General features: G+C 44.3%; 1 protein-coding gene across 1 annotated transcript in view; it reads right to left on the bottom strand.

Annotated features, from left to right (window-relative positions):
* The window catches only part of LOC139764428 (uncharacterized), a 203,067-nt gene that overhangs the window by 58,938 nt on the left and 121,750 nt on the right, over window positions 1-22,379 (bottom strand). The window contains exons 19-24 of the mRNA XM_071690980.1: window positions 17,866-18,045; window positions 10,900-11,142; window positions 10,576-10,699; window positions 9,485-9,600; window positions 9,078-9,319; window positions 645-3,170 (exon numbers count right to left, since the gene is read on the bottom strand). Coding sequence (XP_071547081.1) covers window positions 645-3,170; window positions 9,078-9,319; window positions 9,485-9,600; window positions 10,576-10,699; window positions 10,900-11,142; window positions 17,866-18,045 — 3,431 coding nt within the window. The remainder of the gene's footprint in view (window positions 1-644; window positions 3,171-9,077; window positions 9,320-9,484; window positions 9,601-10,575; window positions 10,700-10,899; window positions 11,143-17,865; window positions 18,046-22,379) is intronic.

Below are 22,379 nucleotides of genomic sequence, written 5' to 3'. Positions count from 1 at the left end.
GGTATTTATGTAATCATAATGGTATTCATGTAATCATAATGGTATTAATGTAATCACAATGATATTAATGTAAATAGAATGGTATTAATGTAATCATAATGTAATTACAATGGTATTGAGGTAATCATAATGGCGTTAATGTAATCACAATGGTATTCATGTAATCATAATCGTATTAATGTAATCATAATGGTATTGATGTAATTGCAATGATATTAATGTAATCAGAATGGCATTGATGTAATCATAATGGTATTAGTGGAATCATAATGTATCAATGTAATTATAATGGTATTAATTTATCATAATGGTATTCATGTAATCATAATGGTATTAATGTAATCATAATGGTATTAATGTAATCACAATGGTATTCATGTAATCATAATGGTATCAATGTAATCATAATGGTATTAATGTACTCATAATGGTATTAATGTAATCATAATGGTATTAATGTAATCATAATGGTATTCATGTAATCATAATGGTATTAATGTAATCATAATGGTATCAATGTAATCATAGTGGTATTGATGTAATCATAATGGTATCGACCTCCAGTATATCCCGACGAAGTCATCCCCATTGCAGCCTGGGTAGATCCTGGGGGAGCTGGGTGCGCCCCTGGGGTTGTCACTCACCTGCTCTGTACGTAGAAGTCGACGCCTGGGTGTTCCTCGAAGTTCGGCTTCCAGTTGACGCGGACGTCGACACCACGCCCTTCGTCCGCGGCGTCGATGTCGCCGTCTCCGTCCTCGTCGGCGGCTTCGACGTCCTTCCCGTCGATGTCGCCGTCTCCATCTTGGTCTCCGATGTCCTTGAAGTCGACGTCGCCGTCGAGATCGCGGTCGCCGGCGATGAGGTCGTCTAAGTCGACGTCACCGTCGTTGTCGACGTCTGCCACTGCGATGTCCACCTCGTCGACATCGCCATCGTGGTCTGAGTCGAGGACGTCATGGACGTCGACGTCGCCGTCGTGGTCGGTGTCCTTGAGGAAGACGTCCAAGTTCTCGATATCGGACGAGTCGACGTCGCCATCGCCATCTTTATCCGAGGCCAGAAGGTCCTTACCGTCGACATCTCCGTCGCCATCGACGTCGACCACATCTGCCGCGTCGACGTCACCATCTCCGTCCCTGTCGGCTGCCGCAATGTCGTCACCATCGAAGTCACCATCATTATCCACGTCGGCGATGTTCAGGTCACTCTCGTCGACGACCCCATCTCCATTAAGGTCCTGAATGTCGTCTTTATCAATGCGTCCGTCGCTGTCGGCGTCTGATAGTAGGATACTCTCCCCATCATCGTCTGCTGCGTCGATGTCCCCATCGCCATCTTCGTCAGCGGCAATGACATCGGCTCCATCTATATCGCCGTCACCATCTTCGTCGCCAATATCAGCTTCGTCGACGTCTCCGTCGCGGTTCCTGTCGCCGGCAATGACGTCGTTTCTGTCTACGTCGCCGTCGTTGTCGATGTCGGCGACTTCGATGTCCGTCTCATCGACGTCGCCGTCTCCGTCGGTGTCCAGGACGTCGTCGACGTCGACGTCCCCATCGCCATCGGTGTCCCCGAGAATCATCTTGCGAAGGACGAAGTCCGTCGCATCTACGTCCCCATCGCCATCTTTATCCTTGACGCCCAGATCGTCCGCATCAACAAGTCCGTCTCCATCAAGGTCCTTGACGTCGGACGAGTCAATATCATTGTCTCCATCTTTATCACCTTCCTTCACGTCATCACCATCAATATCCCCATCACCATCGATGTCGGAAGCCTTGATGTCCTCTTCATCGACCACCCCATCACCATCAATGTCGAGGACGTCATCTCGATCAATATCACCATCATTGTCACTATCAGCCAATAAAGTGTTCCTGAAGGTAAAGTCTTTGGCATCAATGTCACCATCGCCATCACGATCGCTCACTTTCAAGTCACTGCCATCGATCTGGCCATCACCATCTACGTCGACCACGTCAGCTGCATCGACGTCTCCGTCGCCGTCTGCGTCAGCGATCTGTACATCTTCTGCGTCAAAATCGCCATCGCCGTCAAGATCCGCAGCTGCCAAGTCCTGATCGTCAACATCACCATCACCATCCAGGTCAGTGACATCAGCTTGATCGATGTCACCATCACCATCGCGGTCACTCAGGAGGATATTCTCGCCATCCCTATCTCTCGCGTCGATGTCCCCGTCACCATCTTTATCGGCGCTGACAATATCGAGTCCGTCAACATCTCCGTCTCCGTCTTCGTCTCCGACGTCTGCGGCGTCGACGTCTCCGTCTCCATCTGCGTCGGCGGCCTTGACGTCATCGGCGTCGACATCGCCGTCGTTGTCGATGTCGGCAATCGCATGGTCGTCCTCATCAATCCGGCCGTCGTTGTTGATGTCGAGGACGTCGTCGGCGTCGATGTCGCCGTCGTTATCAACGTCCAGGAGGAAAGCTTTGGTCAGCTTGAAGTCTCGCGAGTCCACTTCGCCATCCCCGTCCTTATCCGTCACTTCGAGGTCATCCCCGTCCACCCGTCCATCTCCGTCGAGATCCACCACATCCGCTGCGTCGATGTCCCCATCTCCGTCTTTGTCGGCGGCCTTGACGTCGTCGAAATCGACGTCTCCGTCGTTGTCGACATCCGCTGCGCTGAAGTCCTTCTCGTCAACGACGCCGTCGTGGTTGATGTCCACCACGTCGTGGCGATCCACGTCTCCGTCGCCGTCCCGGTCCTCGAGGAGGGTGTCTTCCTCGTCGTCGTCCGCGGCGTCTATGTCGCCGTCACCATCTTCGTCCGCGGCGAGGACGTCCGCGCCATCAAAATCACCGTCGCCATCTTCGTCGCCGATGTCAAACATATCGACGTCACCATCGCCATCCCTATCTGCAGCCTTCACATCTTTCTCGTCCACTCTCCCATCCTTATTGATGTCAGCGATCTTGATATCGTCCGCATCAACATCGCCGTCGTTATCCGCGTCGGATACGTCATCCTCATCGACATCACCATCGCCATCAGTGTCGCCGATGATGATGTTGTCATCCAGTCCGTCTCCCTCATCATCCTGGTCACTCTCCTCATTTTCCCTCATCACAGACCAGGTGAAGTTAGGCATATCTGGGATGCGTGGCTCAGTTGCCTTCATCTCGACATCCATGGAAGATCTGTTGAAGTAAGACATGCCAATAACATCTACTCTTTCCTCTTCAGACGCATCCACATTCTTCATTCCATCTTCCTCTACATTTTTATAACATTTACCCACCTCAAGTGGTGTACCTAGTCTGTAGCCTCACCCACACTCTTCATTCCGCCTACCTCTACATTTTTATAACATTTACCCACCAGAAGTGGTATACCTAGTCTTCCCTAACTGTAGCCTCACCCACACTCTTCATTTCTCTTACCTCTACATTTTTACAACATTTACCCACTTGGAGTAGTTCATCTAGTCTCCTCTTAACTGTAGACGTATCCACATTCTTCATTTCACTTTCCTCTACATTTTCATAACATTTGCCCACCTGAAGTAATTCATCTAGTTCCTCTTAACTGTAGACTCACCCACACTCTTCATTCCACTTACTTCTACACACCTCTACATTATATAACATCTACCCACCTGAACTGATTTATCTAGTTTTCCTTAACTGTAGACTCATCCACACTCTTCATTCCACTTACCTCTACATTTCTAAAACATTTACCCACCTAAAGTGGTTCATCTAGTCTCCCCTTAACTTGCCCGCATTCTTCATGCCACCTACCTCTACATTTCTAAAACATTTTCCCACCTGAAGTGGTTCATCTAGTCTCCCCTCAACTGTAGCCCCACACTCTTCATTCCACCTACCTCTACGTTTCTAAAACATCTACCCACCTGAAGTGGTTCATCTAGTCTCCCCTTAACCGTGGCCATACACTCTTCACACCACCTACCTCTACATTTTCTCAACTCTTCCCGAATTTGGATCCAATTTCTTTTATTCTCCATTCTGTGCACAATTTCCTTTACAGTACTAGTCTTAATATCTACATTCTTTCATAAACATCTCGTAGCCTCCTTTCTCGTCCATTATCAAGACCCGTTAAGCTCTGTGTGCAGATGATACTTTCCTGGCCTGTGTACCATTACTGTGTATACCATTGCAACTCTCTCTCTCTCTCTCTCTCTCTCTCTCTCTCTCTCTCTCTCTCTCTCTCTCTCTCTCTCTCTCTCTCTAACGTAACCCACAGATGCTCAGCTATCAACTGAAAATAGATTCCTGTACCTCCGCAATATACATTCCACTCGAAGACATGTTACAATATTCAAAATATGTCATCCCAAATGTGATTTTATGGTCGGTAAATATATAATCTATCTTTCTACACATGTCTCTATCTATCTGTGGTGTTAAGATCACCTTGAGCAACTGAAGGAGGTGTTCAAGTTGTTTTGGCCTGAAATGCTAGCTGCTGGTCACTAGTGTGAGCCTGATTGGATTTGACCGGTCTAGACCCCGTTGCTCATGGCTGTGAGACAAAGGCTAATCGATGACTTCTAATCAAATAGTCATTTCACACATACACACACACACACACACACAGACACATACATATATATATATATATATATATATATATATATATATATATATATATATATATATATATATATATATACATATATGAAGGTAGGTGTAGCTTCTTTCCTTGTCCGTTTCTAGTTCAGTTCTCAACAATTACAGCCTCATTCAGCAACTTTCAAGGTATTTTCAGAGCGAAAGTTTCACTGTTTCATACGTGATTTTAATTTAGCTTTGCATGATTCCCTCGCCAACGCATCTACCTCAACACCCAGCAACTCTAAACCCTTCGTTTCCCCCCCCCCCCTTCAATTTCCATCTCATCCCCCCTCCCCCTTCAATTTCCATCTCATCCCCCCTCCCCCTTCAATTTCCATCTCATCCCCCCTCCCCCTTCAATTTCCATCTCATCCCCCCTCCCCCTTCAATTTCCATCTCATCCCCCCTCCCCCTTCAATTTCCATCTCATCCCCCCTCCCCCTTCAATTTCCATCTCATCCCCCCTCCCCCTTCAATTTCCATCTCATCCCCCCTCCCCCTTCAATTTCCATCTCATCCCCCCTCCCCCTTCAATTTCCATCTCATCCCCCCTCCCCCTTCAATTTCCATCTCATCCTTCCCTCTCTTCAATTTCCATCTCATCCCCCCTCCCCCTTCAATTTCCATCTCATCCCCCCTCCCCCTTCAATTTCCATCTCATCCCCCCTCCCCCTTCAATTTCCATCTCATCCCCCCTCCCCCTTCAATTTCCATCTCATCCCCCCTCCCCCTTCAATTTCCATCTCATCCCCCCTCCCCCTTCAATTTCCATCTCATCCCCCCTCCCCCTTCAATTTCCATCTCATCCCCCCTCCCCCTTCAATTTCCATCTCATCCCCCCTCCCCCTTCAATTTCCATCTCATCCCCCCTCCCCCTTCAATTTCCATCTCATCCCCCCTCCCCCTTCAATTTCCATCTCATCCCCCCTCCCCCTTCAATTTCCATCTCATCCCCCCTCCCCCTTCAATTTCCATCTCATCCCCCCTCCCCCTTCAATTTCCATCTCATCCCCCCTCCCCCTTCAATTTCCATCTCATCCCCCCTCCCCCTTCAATTTCCATCTCATCCCCCCTCCCCCTTCAATTTCCATCTCATCCCCCCTCCCCCTTCAATTTCCATCTCATCCCCCCTCCCCCTTCAATTTCCATCTCATCCCCCCTCCCCCTTCAATTTCCATCTCATCCCCCCTCCCCCTTCAATTTCCATCTCATCCCCCCTCCCCCTTCAATTTCCATCTCATCCCCCCTCCCCCTTCAATTTCCATCTCATCCCCCCTCCCCCTTCAATTTCCATCTCATCCCCCCTCCCCCTTCAATTTCCATCTCATCCCCCCTCCCCCTTCAATTTCCATCTCATCCCCCCTCCCCCTTCAATTTCCATCTCATCCCCCCTCCCCCTTCAATTTCCATCTCATCCCCCCTCCCCCTTCAATTTCCATCTCATCCCCCCTCCCCCTTCAATTTCCATCTCATCCCCCCTCCCCCTTCAATTTCCATCTCATCCCCCCTCCCCCTTCAATTTCCATCTCATCCCCCCTCCCCCTTCAATTTCCATCTCATCCCCCCTCCCCCTTCAATTTCCATCTCATCCCCCCTCCCCCTTCAATTTCCATCTCATCCCCCCTCCCCCTTCAATTTCCATCTCATCCCCCCTCCCCCTTCAATTTCCATCTCATCCCCCCTCCCCCTTCAATTTCCATCTCATCCCCCCTCCCCCTTCAATTTCCATCTCATCCCCCCTCCCCCTTCAATTTCCATCTCATCCCCCCTCCCCCTTCAATTTCCATCTCATCCCCCCTCCCCCTTCAATTTCCATCTCATCCCCCCTCCCCCTTCAATTTCCATCTCATCCCCCCTCCCCCTTCAATTTCCATCTCATCCCCCCTCCCCCTTCAATTTCCATCTCATCCCCCCTCCCCCTTCAATTTCCATCTCATCCCCCCTCCCCCTTCAATTTCCATCTCATCCCCCCTCCCCCTTCAATTTCCATCTCATCCCCCCTCCCCCTTCAATTTCCATCTCATCCCCCCTCCCCCTTCAATTTCCATCTCATCCCCCCTCCCCCTTCAATTTCCATCTCATCCCCCCTCCCCCTTCAATTTCCATCTCATCCCCCCTCCCCCTTCAATTTCCATCTCATCCCCCCTCCCCCTTCAATTTCCATCTCATCCCCCCTCCCCCTTCAATTTCCATCTCATCCCCCCTCCCCCTTCAATTTCCATCTCATCCCCCCTCCCCCTTCAATTTCCATCTCATCCCCCCTCCCCCTTCAATTTCCATCTCATCCTTCCCTCTCTTCAATTTCCATCTCATCCCCCCTCCCCCTTCAATTTCCATCTCATCCCCCCTCCCCCTTCAATTTCCATCTCATCCCCCCTCCCCCTTCAATTTCCATCTCATCCCCCCTCCCCCTTCAATTTCCATCTCATCCCCCCTCCCCCTTCAATTTCCATCTCATCCCCCCTCCCCCTTCAATTTCCATCTCATCCCCCCTCCCCCTTCAATTTCCATCTCATCCCCCCTCCCCCTTCAATTTCCATCTCATCCCCCCTCCCCCTTCAATTTCCATCTCATCCCCCCTCCCCCTTCAATTTCCATCTCATCCCCCCTCCCCCTTCAATTTCCATCTCATCCCCCCTCCCCCTTCAATTTCCATCTCATCCCCCCTCCCCCTTCAATTTCCATCTCATCCCCCCTCCCCCTTCAATTTCCATCTCATCCCCCCTCCCCCTTCAATTTCCATCTCATCCCCCCTCCCCCTTCAATTTCCATCTCATCCCCCCTCCCCCTTCAATTTCCATCTCATCCCCCCTCCCCCTTCAATTTCCATCTCATCCCCCCTCCCCCTTCAATTTCCATCTCATCCCCCCTCCCCCTTCAATTTCCATCTCATCCCCCCTCCCCCTTCAATTTCCATCTCATCCCCCCCCCCCCCTTCAATTTCCATCTCATCCCCCCTCCCCCTTCAATTTCCAGTCCTAACAGAGGTCAACCACCCTCAATTTTCTATTGCGTCCGAGGTGTTTGATGAACTTCTTTTGTGACGCAACCGCGGTGACCCAGGGTCATGATGGCGAAGTGCCCCGTGTGCAGAGGTCAACTTAGTGTAGATGACAGTATACAGGTCCAAGACGTGTACGATGACCCTTTCTACAAGGATCTCGTACGCTGTAGAAGGAGGAGGAGGACGGAGAAAGCTGATGGAAAGGCAGGGAAGAAAGACGCTCGCAAAGAAGATGGAGTTAAGAAGATGGAGTGACGACAGAGGAAGACGGAGTTACGATGATGGAGTTACGACTGAAAGAAGATGGAGTTTCGACGATGGAGTTACGACGGAAGAAGATGGAGTTACGATGGAGTTACGACCGAAAGAAGATGGAGTTACGATGATGGAGTTACGACGGAAGAAGAAGGAGTTACGATGGAGATGCGACTGAAAGAAGGTGGAGTTACGATGATGGAGTGACGACGGAGAAGATGGAGTTACGATGGAGATGCGACCGAAAGAAGATGGAGTTACGATGATGGAGTGACGACTGAAAGAAGATGGAGTTAAGATGATGGAGTTACGACCGAAAGAAGATGGAGTTACGACGGAATAGGATGGAGTTACGACGAAAAAAGATGAAGTTACGATGGAGTTACGACGTAAGACGGAGTTATGATGGAGTTAGGACAAAAGAAGATGGAGTTACGATAGAGTTACGACGAAAGAAGAAGGAGTTACGATGGAGTTGCGACGAAAGATGGAGTTACGATGGAGTTATGACGAGAGAAGATGGAGTTACGACCGAAAGAAGATGGAGTTACAATGGAGTTACGATGATGGAGTTACAGATGAAAGAAGATGGAGTGACGACAGAAAGATGGAGTTACGCTGGAGTTACAACCGAAAGATTGAGTTACGATGATGGAGTTACGACCGAAAGATGGAGTTACAACGGAAGAAAGAAGGAGTTACGACGATAGAATTACAGTGATGGAGTTACGACGATGAAGTTACGACAGAAAGAAGATGGAGTAATGACGATGGAGTTACGACGAAAGAAGTTAGATGGAGTTACGACGATGGAATTACGACGATGGCCCTACGACGGAAAGAGGATGGACATACGACGATGGAGTTACGACGGAAGAAGATAGATGGAGTTACGATGATGGAATTACGACGGAGTTACGACGATGCAGTTACGACGGAAGAAGTTAGATGGAGATACGACGGAAGAAGATAGATGGAAATACGACGAAGGAGTCACGACGGAAGAAGGTAGATGGAGATACGACGATGGAATTACGACGATGGAGTTACTACGATGGAGTTACGACGGAAGAAGTTAGATGGAGTTGCGACGGAAGAAGATAGATGGAAATACGACGAGGAGTTACGACGGAAGAAGATAGATGGAAATACGACGAAGGAGTTACGACGGAAGAAGATAGATGGAGGTACGACGAAGGAGTTACGACGGTTGGCGTGGTGGAGTGACTGAGGTAGGACGTTCCTCACCTCCCTCAGCCGTGGCGAAGGTGAGGGTGTCGCTGGCTGGACCAGTGAAGGCAGAGTTGACGGCGCTGACCCGTGCACTGTACGTCGTGAACGGTTTGAGACCCGTCAACTGCACACGTCCCACTGGCCCAGTCGTCAGTACTTCGTCACGACCCGTGTCCTCGTCCTCGTCTTCGTCCCTGTCTTCCCAGTACTCAACCTGTGAGTTAAATAACGTTCAAACTAACCAGCATATGAGGTATGAATAGTGACTTAAGATATACCAGTTTTCAAAACAAACGTTAGCATTAGTATAGCAAAACTCACGACTCGTTTTTCTCTCCGCCTTGTTCCCCCACCACAACCTAGCCTCGTACGTACTTACCTTGTACCCAAGGAGAAGACCGTGGACGGAATGGTCATCCACGGGGTCCCACGTAAGGACAGCGTCCGTGGCTTCAGCTACGGACAGGGCTAAGTTCTCCGGCTCGCTTTCAGGCACTGTTGAAAAGTTGACCCCATGTTAATTACCCTGAGTCTCTTGATATAGCTATTAAGATGTATAGTTAAGTTATTAACCAGTCAATACTCTCTTAATATACTCATTAACATGTATAGTTAAGTTATTAACCAGTAGATACTCTCTTGATTTAGTCCTTAAGATGAATAGTTAAGTTATTAACCGGTCCATACTCTCTTGATATAGTCATTAAGATGTATAGTTGAGTTATCAACCAGTCGATACTCATACAGATGTAACGATCTATACGATCGTTACATCTATATCATCAGTGATGTATAAAGTAAGAGGAACATATTAGCAATTGAGGGATTCTTCCATGTTCTTGGCTAAACTAAAGAACATGAATTTGATCATCTCAATACAGTAGATACAGTATATCTGTCAACCCACTAGCACATACAGAAGGTCTGTATCAGCAGTGGGTCTGATTAGCCCACTCAGCACATACAGAAGGTCTATGTCAGCAGTGGGTCTGTGTCAACCCACATACAGAAAGTCTATGTCAGCTATGGGTCTGTGTTAATCTGCATACAGAAGGTCTATGTCAGCAGTGGGTCTGTGTCAACCCACATACAGAAGGTCTGTGTCAGCAATGGGTCTGTGTTAACCCACTCAGCACATACAGAAGGTCTGTATCAGCAGTGGGTCTGTGTTAACCCACATACAGAAAGTCTGTATCAGCAGTGTGTCTGTGTTAACCCATATACAGAAGGTCTATGTCAGCAGTGGGTCTGTGTCAACACACATACATGTCTATGTCAGCAGTGGGTCTGTGTTAACCCACTCAGCACATACAGAAGGTCTATGTCACCAGCGGGTCTGTGTTAACCCACTCAACACATACAGAAGGTCTGTGTCAGCAGTGGGTCTGTGTTAACCCACTCAGCACATACAGAAGGTCTGTGTCACCAGCGGGTCACTGGAAATCAAGGTCAGGAGACTCAGGTACTGACCATCCTGGCCAGAGTAGCCAGTGTAGGTGAGCTGACCCTCGGGCGAGGTGCCGTAAGCATTGTGAGCCTCCACCTGGACCTCGAATTGTTGGTAAGGAAGCAAGTCCACGATCTCCACCTCGCTCTTCGGCAACAGAAAACGGGGACGCATAGTTAGAGGATCTAGTAAGACCTCAGAAAACACTTATATAAAAAGGCATTAGCATGAATTACCTTGTAAAGTAATTATCTAAGAAGGGTGAATTATATTCTTTCATCAGTTCATAACACATGTACGTGGCTAGTGATCTGCTACCCTTAGGGAGCAATTACGACCCTCCTCACCTTCTCCCAGTCTTGTATTTCTCGTACGTGCCAGCCATCCTCGTCTCTGTCTTCTCCTTCCTCAGAGGTAGGTTCTTCAGCTACGGTGCTCCCAGCGTCGTCTTCAGCCTCACCAGCAGGAACCTCCTCCTCTTCTACCTCTTCTTCCTTCTCCTCCTCCTCCTCCTCCTTCTCCTCTCCCACAGGTCGCCAGAGGACCTTATAGTGAAAGTCTGGGCCATTGTGCTCCTCCGGTTCCATTGGCTAGATGCAGGAGGATCGAAAGGAATATGAGATGGGACATGACGAGGTAAGTCAGCCATGCTGCTATAAATAAGGTGTCCTATTTAGCTTACATGTTCGATATATATATATATATATATATATATATATATATATATATATATATATATATATATATATATATATATATATATACATACATATGAATTGGAAAGGCTCACAATTTTGCGAGTGATCAAGATATTCCTATGAGTCCACGAGGAAAATGAAACACGATAAGTTCCCAAGTGCACTTTCGTGTAATAATCACATCATCAGGAGAAACACAAAAGAGAAATATAACAGTCAGTTGATATACATCGAAGAAACGAAGCTAGGACGCCATTTGGTAAACATGCATGTTTACCATATGGCGTCCTATGTGTATATATATATATAACAGTCAGTTGATATACATCGAAGAAACGAAGCTAGGACGCCATTTGGTAAACATGCATGTTTACCATATGGCGTCCTATATACATATATATATATATATATATATATATATATATATATATATATATATATATATATATATATATATATATATATATATATTTTCCCTGGGGATAGGGGAGAAAGAATACTTCCCACGTATTCCCTGCGTGTCGTAGAAGGCGACTAAAAGGGAAGGGAGCGGGGGGGCTGGAAATCCTCCCCTCTCGATTTTTTTTTTTTTTTTAATTTTCCAAAAGAAGGAACAGAGAATAGGGCCAGGTGAGGATATTCCCTCAAAGGCCCAGTCCTCTGTTCTTAACGCTACCTCGCTATCGCGGGAAATAGCGAATAGTATGAAAAAAAAAAAAAAAAAAATATATATATATATATATATATATATATATATATATATATATATATATATATATATATATATACACACACACACACACACACACACACACACACACACACACACACACACACACACATATATATATATATATATATATATATATATATATAAACTATAAATGTTTGTAGTTGTGTTACTGGAGTGATAGTTTTCATACATGGTGTTTTGACAAGAAAATAGTGAAATTGGAGAAAAATGTAGCTTAGACATTGAAGCTTATTGATACAGTGGTTAAATTGATGAGAACTGCTATTGACGTTTGTGTAAATAAATTATACATTTCCTTTTTCCATAGCCAGAGGTTGAACTATTATGTGACATTCATTTTTTCACTCATTTCAAGCTAGAAGTTTCAGTTTTCTAAATTGTTTCTTACATTTTTCATATGTATATATATGTATGTGTGTGTGTGTATATGTGCGTATGTATGTGTATGTGTGTGTATGTGTATATGTATATATATATGTATATTATCCCTGGGGATAGGGGTGAAAGAATACTTCCCACGTATTCCTCGCGTGTCGTAGAAAGCGACTAGAGGGGACGGGAGCGGGGGGCCAGAAATCCTCCCCTCCTTGTATTAACTTTCTAAAATGGGAAACAGAAGAAGGAGTCACGCGGGGAGTGCTCATCCTCCTCGAAGGCTCAGAGTGGGGTGCCTAAATGTGCGTGGATGTAACCAAGATGTGAAAAAAGGAGAGATAGGTAGTATGTTTGAGGAAAGGAACCTGGATGTTTTGGCTCTGAGTGAAACGAAGCTCAAGGGTAAAGCGGAAGAGTGGTTTGGGAATGTCTGGGGAGTAAAGTCAGGGGTTAGTGAGAGGACAAGAGCAAGGGAAGGAGTAGCAATACTCCTGAAACAGGAGTTGTGGGAGTATGTGATAGAGTGTAAGAAAGTAAATTCTCGATTAATATGGGTAAAACTGAAAGTTTATGGAGAGAGGTGGGTGATTATTGGTGCATATGCACCTGGGCATGAGAAGAAAGATCATGAGAGGCAAGTGTTTTGGGAGCAGCTGAATGAGTGTGTTAGTGGTTTTGATGTACGAGACCGGGTTATAGTGATGGGTGATTTGAATGCAAAGGTGAGTAATGTGGCAGTTGAGGGAATAATTGGTATACATGGGGTGTTCAGTGTTGTAAATGGAAATGGTGAGGAGCTTGTAGATTTATGTACTGAAAAAGGACTGATGATTGGGAATACCTGGTTTAAAAAGCGAGATATACATAAGTATACTTATGTAAGTAGGAGAGATGGCCAGAGAGCGTTATTGGATTACGTGTTAATTGACAGGCGTGCGAAAGAGAGACTTTTGGATGTTAATGTGCTGAGAGGTGCAACTGGAGGGATGTCTGATCATTATCTTGTGGAGGCTAAGGTGAAGATTTGTATGGGTTTTCAGAAAAGAAGAGTGAATGTTGGGGTGAAGAGGGTGGTGAGAGTAAGTGAGCTTGGGAAGGAGACTTGTGTGAGGAAGTACCAGGAGAGACTGAGTACAGAATGGAAAAAGGTGAGAACAATGGAAGTAAGGGGAGTGGGGGAGGAATGGGATGTATTTAGGGAATCAGTGATGGATTGCGCAAAAGATGCTTGTGGCATGAGAAGAGTGGGAGGTGGGTTGATTAGAAAGGGTAGTGAGTGGTGGGATGAAGAAGTAAGAGTATTAGTGAAAGAGAAGAGAGAGGCATTTGGACGATTTTTGCAGGGAAAAAATGCAATTGAGTGGGAGATGTATAAAAGAAAGAGACAGGAGGTCAAGAGAAAGGTGCAAGAGGTGAAAAAAAGGGCAAATGAGAGTTGGGGTGAGAGAGTATCATTAAATTTTAGGGAGAATAAAAAGATGTTCTGGAAGGAGGTAAATAAAGTGCGTAAGACAAGGGAGCAAATGGGAACTTCAGTGAAGGGCGCAAATGGGGAGGTGATAACAAGTAGTGGTGATGTGAGAAGGAGATGGAGTGAGTATTTTGAAGGTTTGTTGAATGTGTTTGATGATAGAGTGGCAGATATAGGGTGTTTTGGTCGAGGTGGTGTGCAAAGTGAGAGGGTTAGGGAAAATGATTTGGTAAACAGAGAAGAGGTAGTGAAAGCTTTGCGGAAGATGAAAGCCGGCAAGGCAGCAGGTTTGGATGGTATTGCAGTGGAATTTATTAAAAAAGGGGGTGACTGTATTGTTGACTGGTTGGTAAGGTTATTTAATGTATGTATGACTCATGGTGAGGTGCCTGAGGATTGGCGGAATGCGTGCATAGTGCCATTGTACAAAGGCAAAGGGGATAAGAGTGAGTGCTCAAATTACAGAGGTATAAGTTTGTTGAGTATTCCTGGTAAATTATATGGGAGGGTATTGATTGAGAGGGTGAAGGCATGTACAGAGCATCAGATTGGGGAAGAGCAGTGTGGTTTCAGAAGTGGTAGAGGATGTGTGGATCAGGTGTTTGCTTTGAAGAATGTATGTGAGAAATACTTAGAAAAGCAAATGGATTTGTATGTAGCATTTATGGATCTGGAGAAGGCATATGATAGAGTTGATAGAGATGCTCTGTGGAAGGTATTAAGAATATATGGTGTGGGAGGAAAGTTGTTAGAAGCAGTGAAAAGTTTTTATCGAGGATGTAAGGCATGTGCACGGGTAGGAAGAGAGGAAAGTGATTGGTTCTCAGTGAATGTAGGTTTGCGGCAGGGGTGTGTGATGTCTCCGTGGTTGTTTAATTTGTTTATGGATGGGGTTGTTATGGAGGTAAATGCAAGAGTTTTGGAAAGAGGGGCAAGTATGAAGTCTGTTGGGGATGAAAGAGCTTGGGAAGTGAGTCAGTTGTTGTTCGCTGATGATACAGCGCTGGTGGCTGATTCATGTGAGAAACTGCAGAAGCTGGTGACTGAGTTTGGTAAAGTGTGTGGAAGAAGAAAGTTAAGAGTAAATGTGAATAAGAGCAAGGTTATTAGGTACAGTAGGGTTGAGGGTCAAGTCAATTGGGAGGTGAGTTTGAATGGAGAAAAACTGGAGGAAGTGAAGTGTTTTAGATATCTGGGAGTGGATCTGGCAGCGGATGGAACCATGGAAGCGGAAGTGGATCATAGGGTGGGGGAGGGGGCGAAAATTCTGGGGGCCTTGAAGAATGTGTGGAAGTCGAGAACATTATCTCGGAAAGCAAAAATGGGTATGTTTGAAGGAATAGTGGTTCCAACAATGTTGTATGGTTGCGAGGCGTGGGCTATGGATAGAGTTGTGCGCAGGAGGATGGATGTGCTGGAAATGAGATGTTTGAGGACAATGTGTGGTGTGAGGTGGTTTGATCGAGTGAGTAACGTAAGGGTAAGAGAGATGTGTGGAAACAAAAAGAGCGTGGTTGAGAGAGCAGAAGAGGGTGTTTTGAAGTGGTTTGGGCACATGGAGAGAATGAGTGAGGAAAGATTGACCAAGAGGATATATGTGTCAGAGGTGGAGGGAACGAGGAGAAGAGGGAGACCAAATTGGAGGTGGAAAGATGGAGTGAAAAAGATTTTGTGTGATCGGGGCCTGAACATGCAGGAGGGTGAAAGGAGGGCAAGGAATAGAGTGAATTGGAGCGATGTGGTATACCGGGGTTGACGTGCTGTCAGTGGATTGAATCAAGGCATGTGAAGCGTCTGGGGTAAACCATGGAAAGCTGTGTAGGTATGTATATTTGCGTGTGTGGACGTGTGTATATACATGTGTATGGCGGGGGGGGGGGGGGGGTTTGGGCCATTTCTTTCGTCTGTTTCCTTGCGCTACCTCGCAAACGCGGGAGACAGCGACAAAGTATAATAAAATAAAAAAATATATATATATATATATATATATATATATATATATATATATATATATATATATATATATATATATATATATATATATAAACGCCCATACACGCACATAAACATACATTTACGTATCAACGTATACATACATATGCATACACAGACGCATACATACTAACACATGTACATACTCATACTTGCTACCTTCATCCATTACCGTCGCTACCTCGCCACACAGGAAACAGCGTTATTGATATATCATCTATCTATGTTGACTTAACTACAGCTATTTCTGAAAAGAAAGCTGGAGAGTCTTAATCCTACTGACTCATGTGTAATAAACAAATCAATCTTTCAACTTGTGAGGGTCATGAGTACAATCTATGAGTGCCATCAAATAAAAATGAGGACCTTGATAATCTCTTGTTACTGTATACTTGAAGTGAACGTGGACATGTTCATGTCTGTATCACTATCTGAAGAACATGTCTATGCCTGCCACTATCTGAAGAACATGTCTGTGCCACCATCTGAAGAACATGTCTGTATCACTATATGAAAATCATGTCTGTGCCATCATCTGAAGAACATGTCTGTGCCACTATCTGAAGAACATGTTTGTATCACTATCTGAAGAACATGTCTGTGCCACTATCTGAAGAACATGTTTGTATCACTATCTGAGGAACATGTCTGTGCCACTATCTGAAGAACATCTCCCTCATAAAACGTTAAGGTCCAGGGATTTGGGTGGGGGTTCGATCCCTCATATTCCTGTCTTAACTTCATAAAGATATTGGTTTTGGAGGAGGAGGAGGTGTGGTCGAACTATCAACTCAGAAGTGGGAAATAGAACTTACCTTTGGTCGGTCAGGGTTACAGAACAAACGAATCAAAACCTCCAGTTCTGTTACCTCTCATGAGATGAGGGTTATAAGTGGAACAGAAATGCCTACTGTTCTATTACCTACCATGATACCTTCTGTTCTATTGCCTCCCATGAGATGAGGATTACAAGTGGAACAGAAAATCCCTCTGTTCTATTCCTCCCATGAGATGGGGTAACAAGTGGAACAGAAACACCCCTCTTCTATTACCTACCATGAGATGAGGATTACAAGTGGAACAGAAAAGCCCTCTATTCTATTACCTCCCATGAGGTAGGGTAACAAGTGGAAAAGAAATACCCTCTGTTCTATAACCTCCCATGAAATGGGGTAACAAGTGGAACAGAAATACCCTCTGTTCTATTACCTCCCATAAGATGAGGGTTACAAGTGGAACACAAAAGCCCTCTGTTCTATTACCTCCCATGAGATGGGGTAACAAGTGGAACAGAAACACTCCTCTTCTATTACCCTCTGTACTATTACCTCTCATGAGATGAGGGTTACAAGTGGAACAGAAAAGCCCTCTATTCTATTACCTCCCATGAGATAGGGTAACAAGTGGAACAGAAATACCCTCTGTTCTATTACCTACCATAATACCCTCTGTTCTATTGCTTACCATAAGACGAGGGTCTACAGGTGGAACAGAAATACCCTCTGTTCTATTACCTACCATGAGATTTGGATTACAAGTGGAACAGACAAGCCTCTCCTTTCCTTTACCTGCCATGAGATGAGGGTTACAAGTGGAACAGAAGTCCCCTCTGTTCTATTACCTACCATGACATCTGGGTTACAAATGGAACAGCCAAGCCTCTCCTTTCCTTTACCTCCCATGAATTGAGGGTTACAAGTGGAACAGAAGTCCCCTCTGTTCTAGTACCTACCATGAGATGAGGATTAGAAGTGGAACAGAAATACCCTCTGTTCTATTACCTACCATGAGATCTGGGTTACAAGTGGAACAGCCAGGCCTCTCCTTTCCATTACCTGCCATGAGATGAGGGTTACAAGTGGAACAGAAGTCCCCTCTGTTTTATTACCTACCATAATACCTTCTGTTCTATTGCTTACCATAAGATGAAGGTCTACAGGTGGAACAGGATAGCCCCCTGTTCTATTACCTACCATGACATCTGGGTTACAAGTGGAACAGCCAAGCCTCTCTTTTCCCTTACCTGCCATGAGATGAGCATAGTGCCTGGGGCTGTCCCAACGACTGTAACATTATACGGGTCATGGTCGGGGGAGAGGCCTGGTGGCGCGCATTCCCACGTATCCACACTGGGTCCCGACATCCCCACCCTGTTGAAGGCTAGGACGCGGAAGGTGTAGTTCAAACCTGGGCTCATATCCACCTGTTTGGGGAGGGTGCGAGGGGAGAAGAGAGGATAAAATGGTGTAAAGTTATCTTTATCGAGGGTTTTGGTCATAGCCATTTCTCCTCTCTCGCATGCAGTCCACTGGGAGACAAGGAGATATGGTTAGGAGACCGACTTACGAGAGATCGCTACATGACTTAATCAACTTAGATTCGTAGGTTCAGTACAGGGTTTAACCTCCACGAGGATATATGAATATTCCTAGCAAAGGGAGGCTCCTAGTAAAAGCTAGGACGCTGAGGAAGTGATGCATGTATTCATATCAAAGTAAAAACACAAGCACGAATTGTAAGGTATGTTTCCGGTTCGACCCCCTCTACCTCACACTTCCCCTCAGGGTGATTTCTCAGAGATAGACTGTAAGGAGATCGAAGAGAGAGTCAAAAATAGATTATCCTTGACTCCTATATGTCTCTCCTTCACTACCGTACTCCTCCCACCCTACACGACTCGGTTTTGCTACCTTACAGTCAGATCTAAGGCTCAAAGTGACTGATTTCTGTCTCTTTTTTAAATTAGAAGTTGATTTTACAGAATACGTGTGCTAAGGTATACGTCTTTGAGGCATTATTGCTCGCTAGTACTCCAAAATGCAAGTCACCTGTCTCAAAGCTACAGTAAATGAAGAGAAATATGAGTTAGAATTAGATTTCATAGAGACTGAATTAGAATTAGACGTATGTAGTGATAATATGGATGTCTTCGTGTTCCACGGCTACCAGCATATTCCCGAATCGTGTGTTTTCCTTTTTACTTCATACATAAGATTTCTAAAATTACAATTAATGATAATTTGATACAGTTCCAATATAATGTGACTCCTATACTATATTACTGATAATTTTTTTAATAGCTTATCGTGTAAAGCATGTCTCAAAGGCTTTCATAAAGTCTCTGTTCTTTCTGCCAAAATTGAATGCAACATTAGAAAACAAATCACTGAATTTCTAAGTTTTTTTCACCTATTAAAATTACAGTCTTCGTATGTTTCCTAGCGCTACCTTGCTGACGCGGGAAACAGCGATTAAGTATTATAATGATGATAATATTGATGATGATAGTAATAATAATAATAATAATAATAATAATAATAATAATAATGATAATAATGATATCAATAATAGTAATAATGATAATGATAATGACAATGATAATGATAATGATAATAATAGCGATAATGACAATAATGATAATGTGTCTATAAGAGAATTGATAACTACAAGAAAGTTTGTTTATCGGTAAAGGAAAACATAGTTGATGGATGAAATTGTCCTACTCAAAGAGAGAGAGAGAGAGAGAGAGAGAGAGAGAGAGAGAGAGAGAGAGAGAGAGAGAGAGAGAGAGAGAGAGAGAGAGAGAGAGAGAGAGAGAGAGAGAGAGAGGCTGAATTACTGAAGCTTTTGGAGATATTTTGGTTCAAGAGTCAAGCGAGGCTCATTCGTGGAGGAAGTCAAATCAGAATATGTTCGTTTGGACGCAGGTGTGTGTTTGACTTGACGAAGAACAGCTCTGTCAAGATTCTCAGTGGAATGTAAACAGAGCAGGTTCAGAAGAATGAGGTGTGTGTGTGTATGTATGGTATGAGTTCAGGATGATGGTGTATTTATTCAGTATCATGTATGCCTACAGCTGACACCTCATTGTATAATAGGAGGCATTAGTATGTACCGAAGATAAGCTGATGCAAAACTATTGGATGATATATGTGGATATAACCAGAGATACAGATAAAAAGTGAGGAAAAAGTGTCAACACCACAAAACAATAGAAATAGAATGATAGCTGACATCAAAATCACAGGATTTTGTTATAATATTATAAGAGGAAGTGTGATTATAAAGTAAAAATATCATAGGAAGACTTAGGATTGACAGAGGATGTCTCTATGTAGGAAAATGGTATAAGGAATAAGGTAGACTCAAGTAAAAATGCACTCATTAAGGATGAACTTTACTTCGGTTGTATTCAAGTATAAGAGGAGTTCCTCATTCTGGATTATAATGACCACAATGAGGAGTTATGCCTATATGGTGATGGCAACAATATATGAACACAATAATGATGTATGAATACAAGAAGACTCAAAATTGCAGATTGATAGTGGAGAAAAAGAAACAGAAGGAAACACATCACTTCAGAATGATATCACAAATGGATATATGCAGAATGATATGATATATTAATACATAAAGAGTAATATCTGTATATGTGCAATTAATATAAAAGTCCAACAAGCAGGATAATAGTAATACGACGAGAGATGATATACCTGGAAGGTCATGTACTCATACAAGGTTATACATGAAGAGAGTATCATAGTAATGTTCAAGATATTATAGTATGAGGATGGAGGTGCATTTATACAGACAGAAGTATATATATATATATATATATATATATATATATATATATATATATACAAGGTTAAGATACTCACTCTGGCGAAGGTCTGGGAGCGAGACTATCGGTAGCCGAAGAGGACAGGACACAGGAGAGTTGAGTGAAAATATTGGTTAGTTACAAATAGGTCCTGTGTTATGTGCTCGTGAGGGGGGTCTAACTGCAGAGGTGCTTTAGTGAGTAGGGTGAAGTGGAAATGGGGCTTGAGTCAAGGGTTAGGGGGAGGTTAAGATGAAGTGGGGCTTCAGGGAAATAGGGATGAACTAAATGAGGGTTCCAGTTGTGTTGGGGGTCCACTGAACATGAAACTGCACTAGGAATGGGGGACGTGATGGAGCTGGGATTTAATCAGGACTGGTACTCATACAGATGTGTTGCTCCATTTGGAAATAGAAATCGAGCCAGGATGACGAGCCATTACAAAGTTGAGGACAGGAACCAAGGGGTCTAATAACAGTTTGTTCAGTGAAATAAATGAGCCTTCTGTACTGGACGGGTTTCCAGAGAACGGTGGAGCTCCAGAAAAGGCGTGGGCTCCTGTAGAGTTAGGGAGTTTATCTGGGGATGAGAATGCATTAAGGGAACCCTGTGAACAGAGGCCTTTAATGGATGCAAGGCTTCAGTGAAGGTGTGGTGGGTTCCAGTACGTTTAGCTGGGGCTTTAGATTAGAGTCAAGTTTCATTAAGGGAGGGATCGAGGCTCCAGTGGAGGTAGGACTTTATAAGGGAATTAGATTTCCTGAAGAAGAGCACGATCCAGAGGGGAGAAGGATTCACTTAAAAGCTGCGTCTCCAATAAGTGGAAGAGCAGACAGTGAGCTGGGCTCCTGTTGTGATGTGGGCCGTTAGTGGCTTCATTGGAAGGTGGAAATGCACTTAAGGTTGAGCTTGTGTGTGATTGGAGGCTGGGCTCCAGTGCTGAGGACCCAGAGGGAGTAGTGTTGTAGGAGGGAGGTGAGGTGAAAGCAATACAGAGCTATAAAATCATGTTTAAAATAACTACATAACCTGGTAACGTATACATCAAGTGTGCAAAAAACTTAATGAAGAGAAGATAATGAAAATTATGATTCTTAGAAGAAAATTACAAAGTTAATTAACTATGACTGAAAATCTGAACTAACTGAAGTGGGTACAGATTAACTCATACATGGTTCTGAAGTAAGTGATATTATCATTGTCAAGCCTACAGTCTGTTTATCACTAGATACACACAAAGACAAACAACCATTACACTAATACTTTGTTAGATAAGGTGTTAAGCAGATATTATCTTTCAATGCTTAGAAAATGGAATATGGCAAGCAACATTATGTTCAATAAACTGGCAAAAATTGTCTTTAAGAAAAATGTCTATTGTAAAGTTTAAAAAAGGCATTAGGTACATTTTAAGGCAAAAATCTGTCATGAATTTTCTAGTTACTTCAAAAATCTTCGTCTCAGATAACACAAGGTACAGGAAGGAGACATAACATCCACTCTGCCTTAACACTGGCACTTCATAAGCTCACACTACTGTCTAAAGGCCAAGATGCTTTATGATAAGAAGAGCTGGTAAGAGTTTTAGATTCGGCTACAACGATTAACGAGATCTGATCTGATGTGCAGACTGAGGAAGAGAAGTTGACAAAAGCATAGTGTCATGCATCAAGCAACATACAGGAGACAATGAAGGCAAACATGAACAGAAGGGGATTGGTATGATAACGGCAGGCAAGGCTATCACAACTGAAAATGATAAGGTGATAAGGTTGGTGTACTACATATAACTAATACTGAAAGAATGATAATGAAATTAATCAGACAAGTGTCTCCAAGTTTGCAAGAAGCTCAGAAAGGTAAGTGAAGAAAATGTAATAATGATAATAATCCAAAGAAAACTTGGAAAACAGTGGAAAGGAATAAGGTCC

Source organism: Panulirus ornatus, chromosome 50 (genome assembly GCF_036320965.1).
Source record: "Panulirus ornatus isolate Po-2019 chromosome 50, ASM3632096v1, whole genome shotgun sequence".
NCBI classification, from domain to species: domain Eukaryota; kingdom Metazoa; phylum Arthropoda; class Malacostraca; order Decapoda; family Palinuridae; genus Panulirus; species Panulirus ornatus.
Note: the sequence above shows the minus strand (reverse complement) of the source record. Positions and strands in the feature narration are given on the sequence as shown.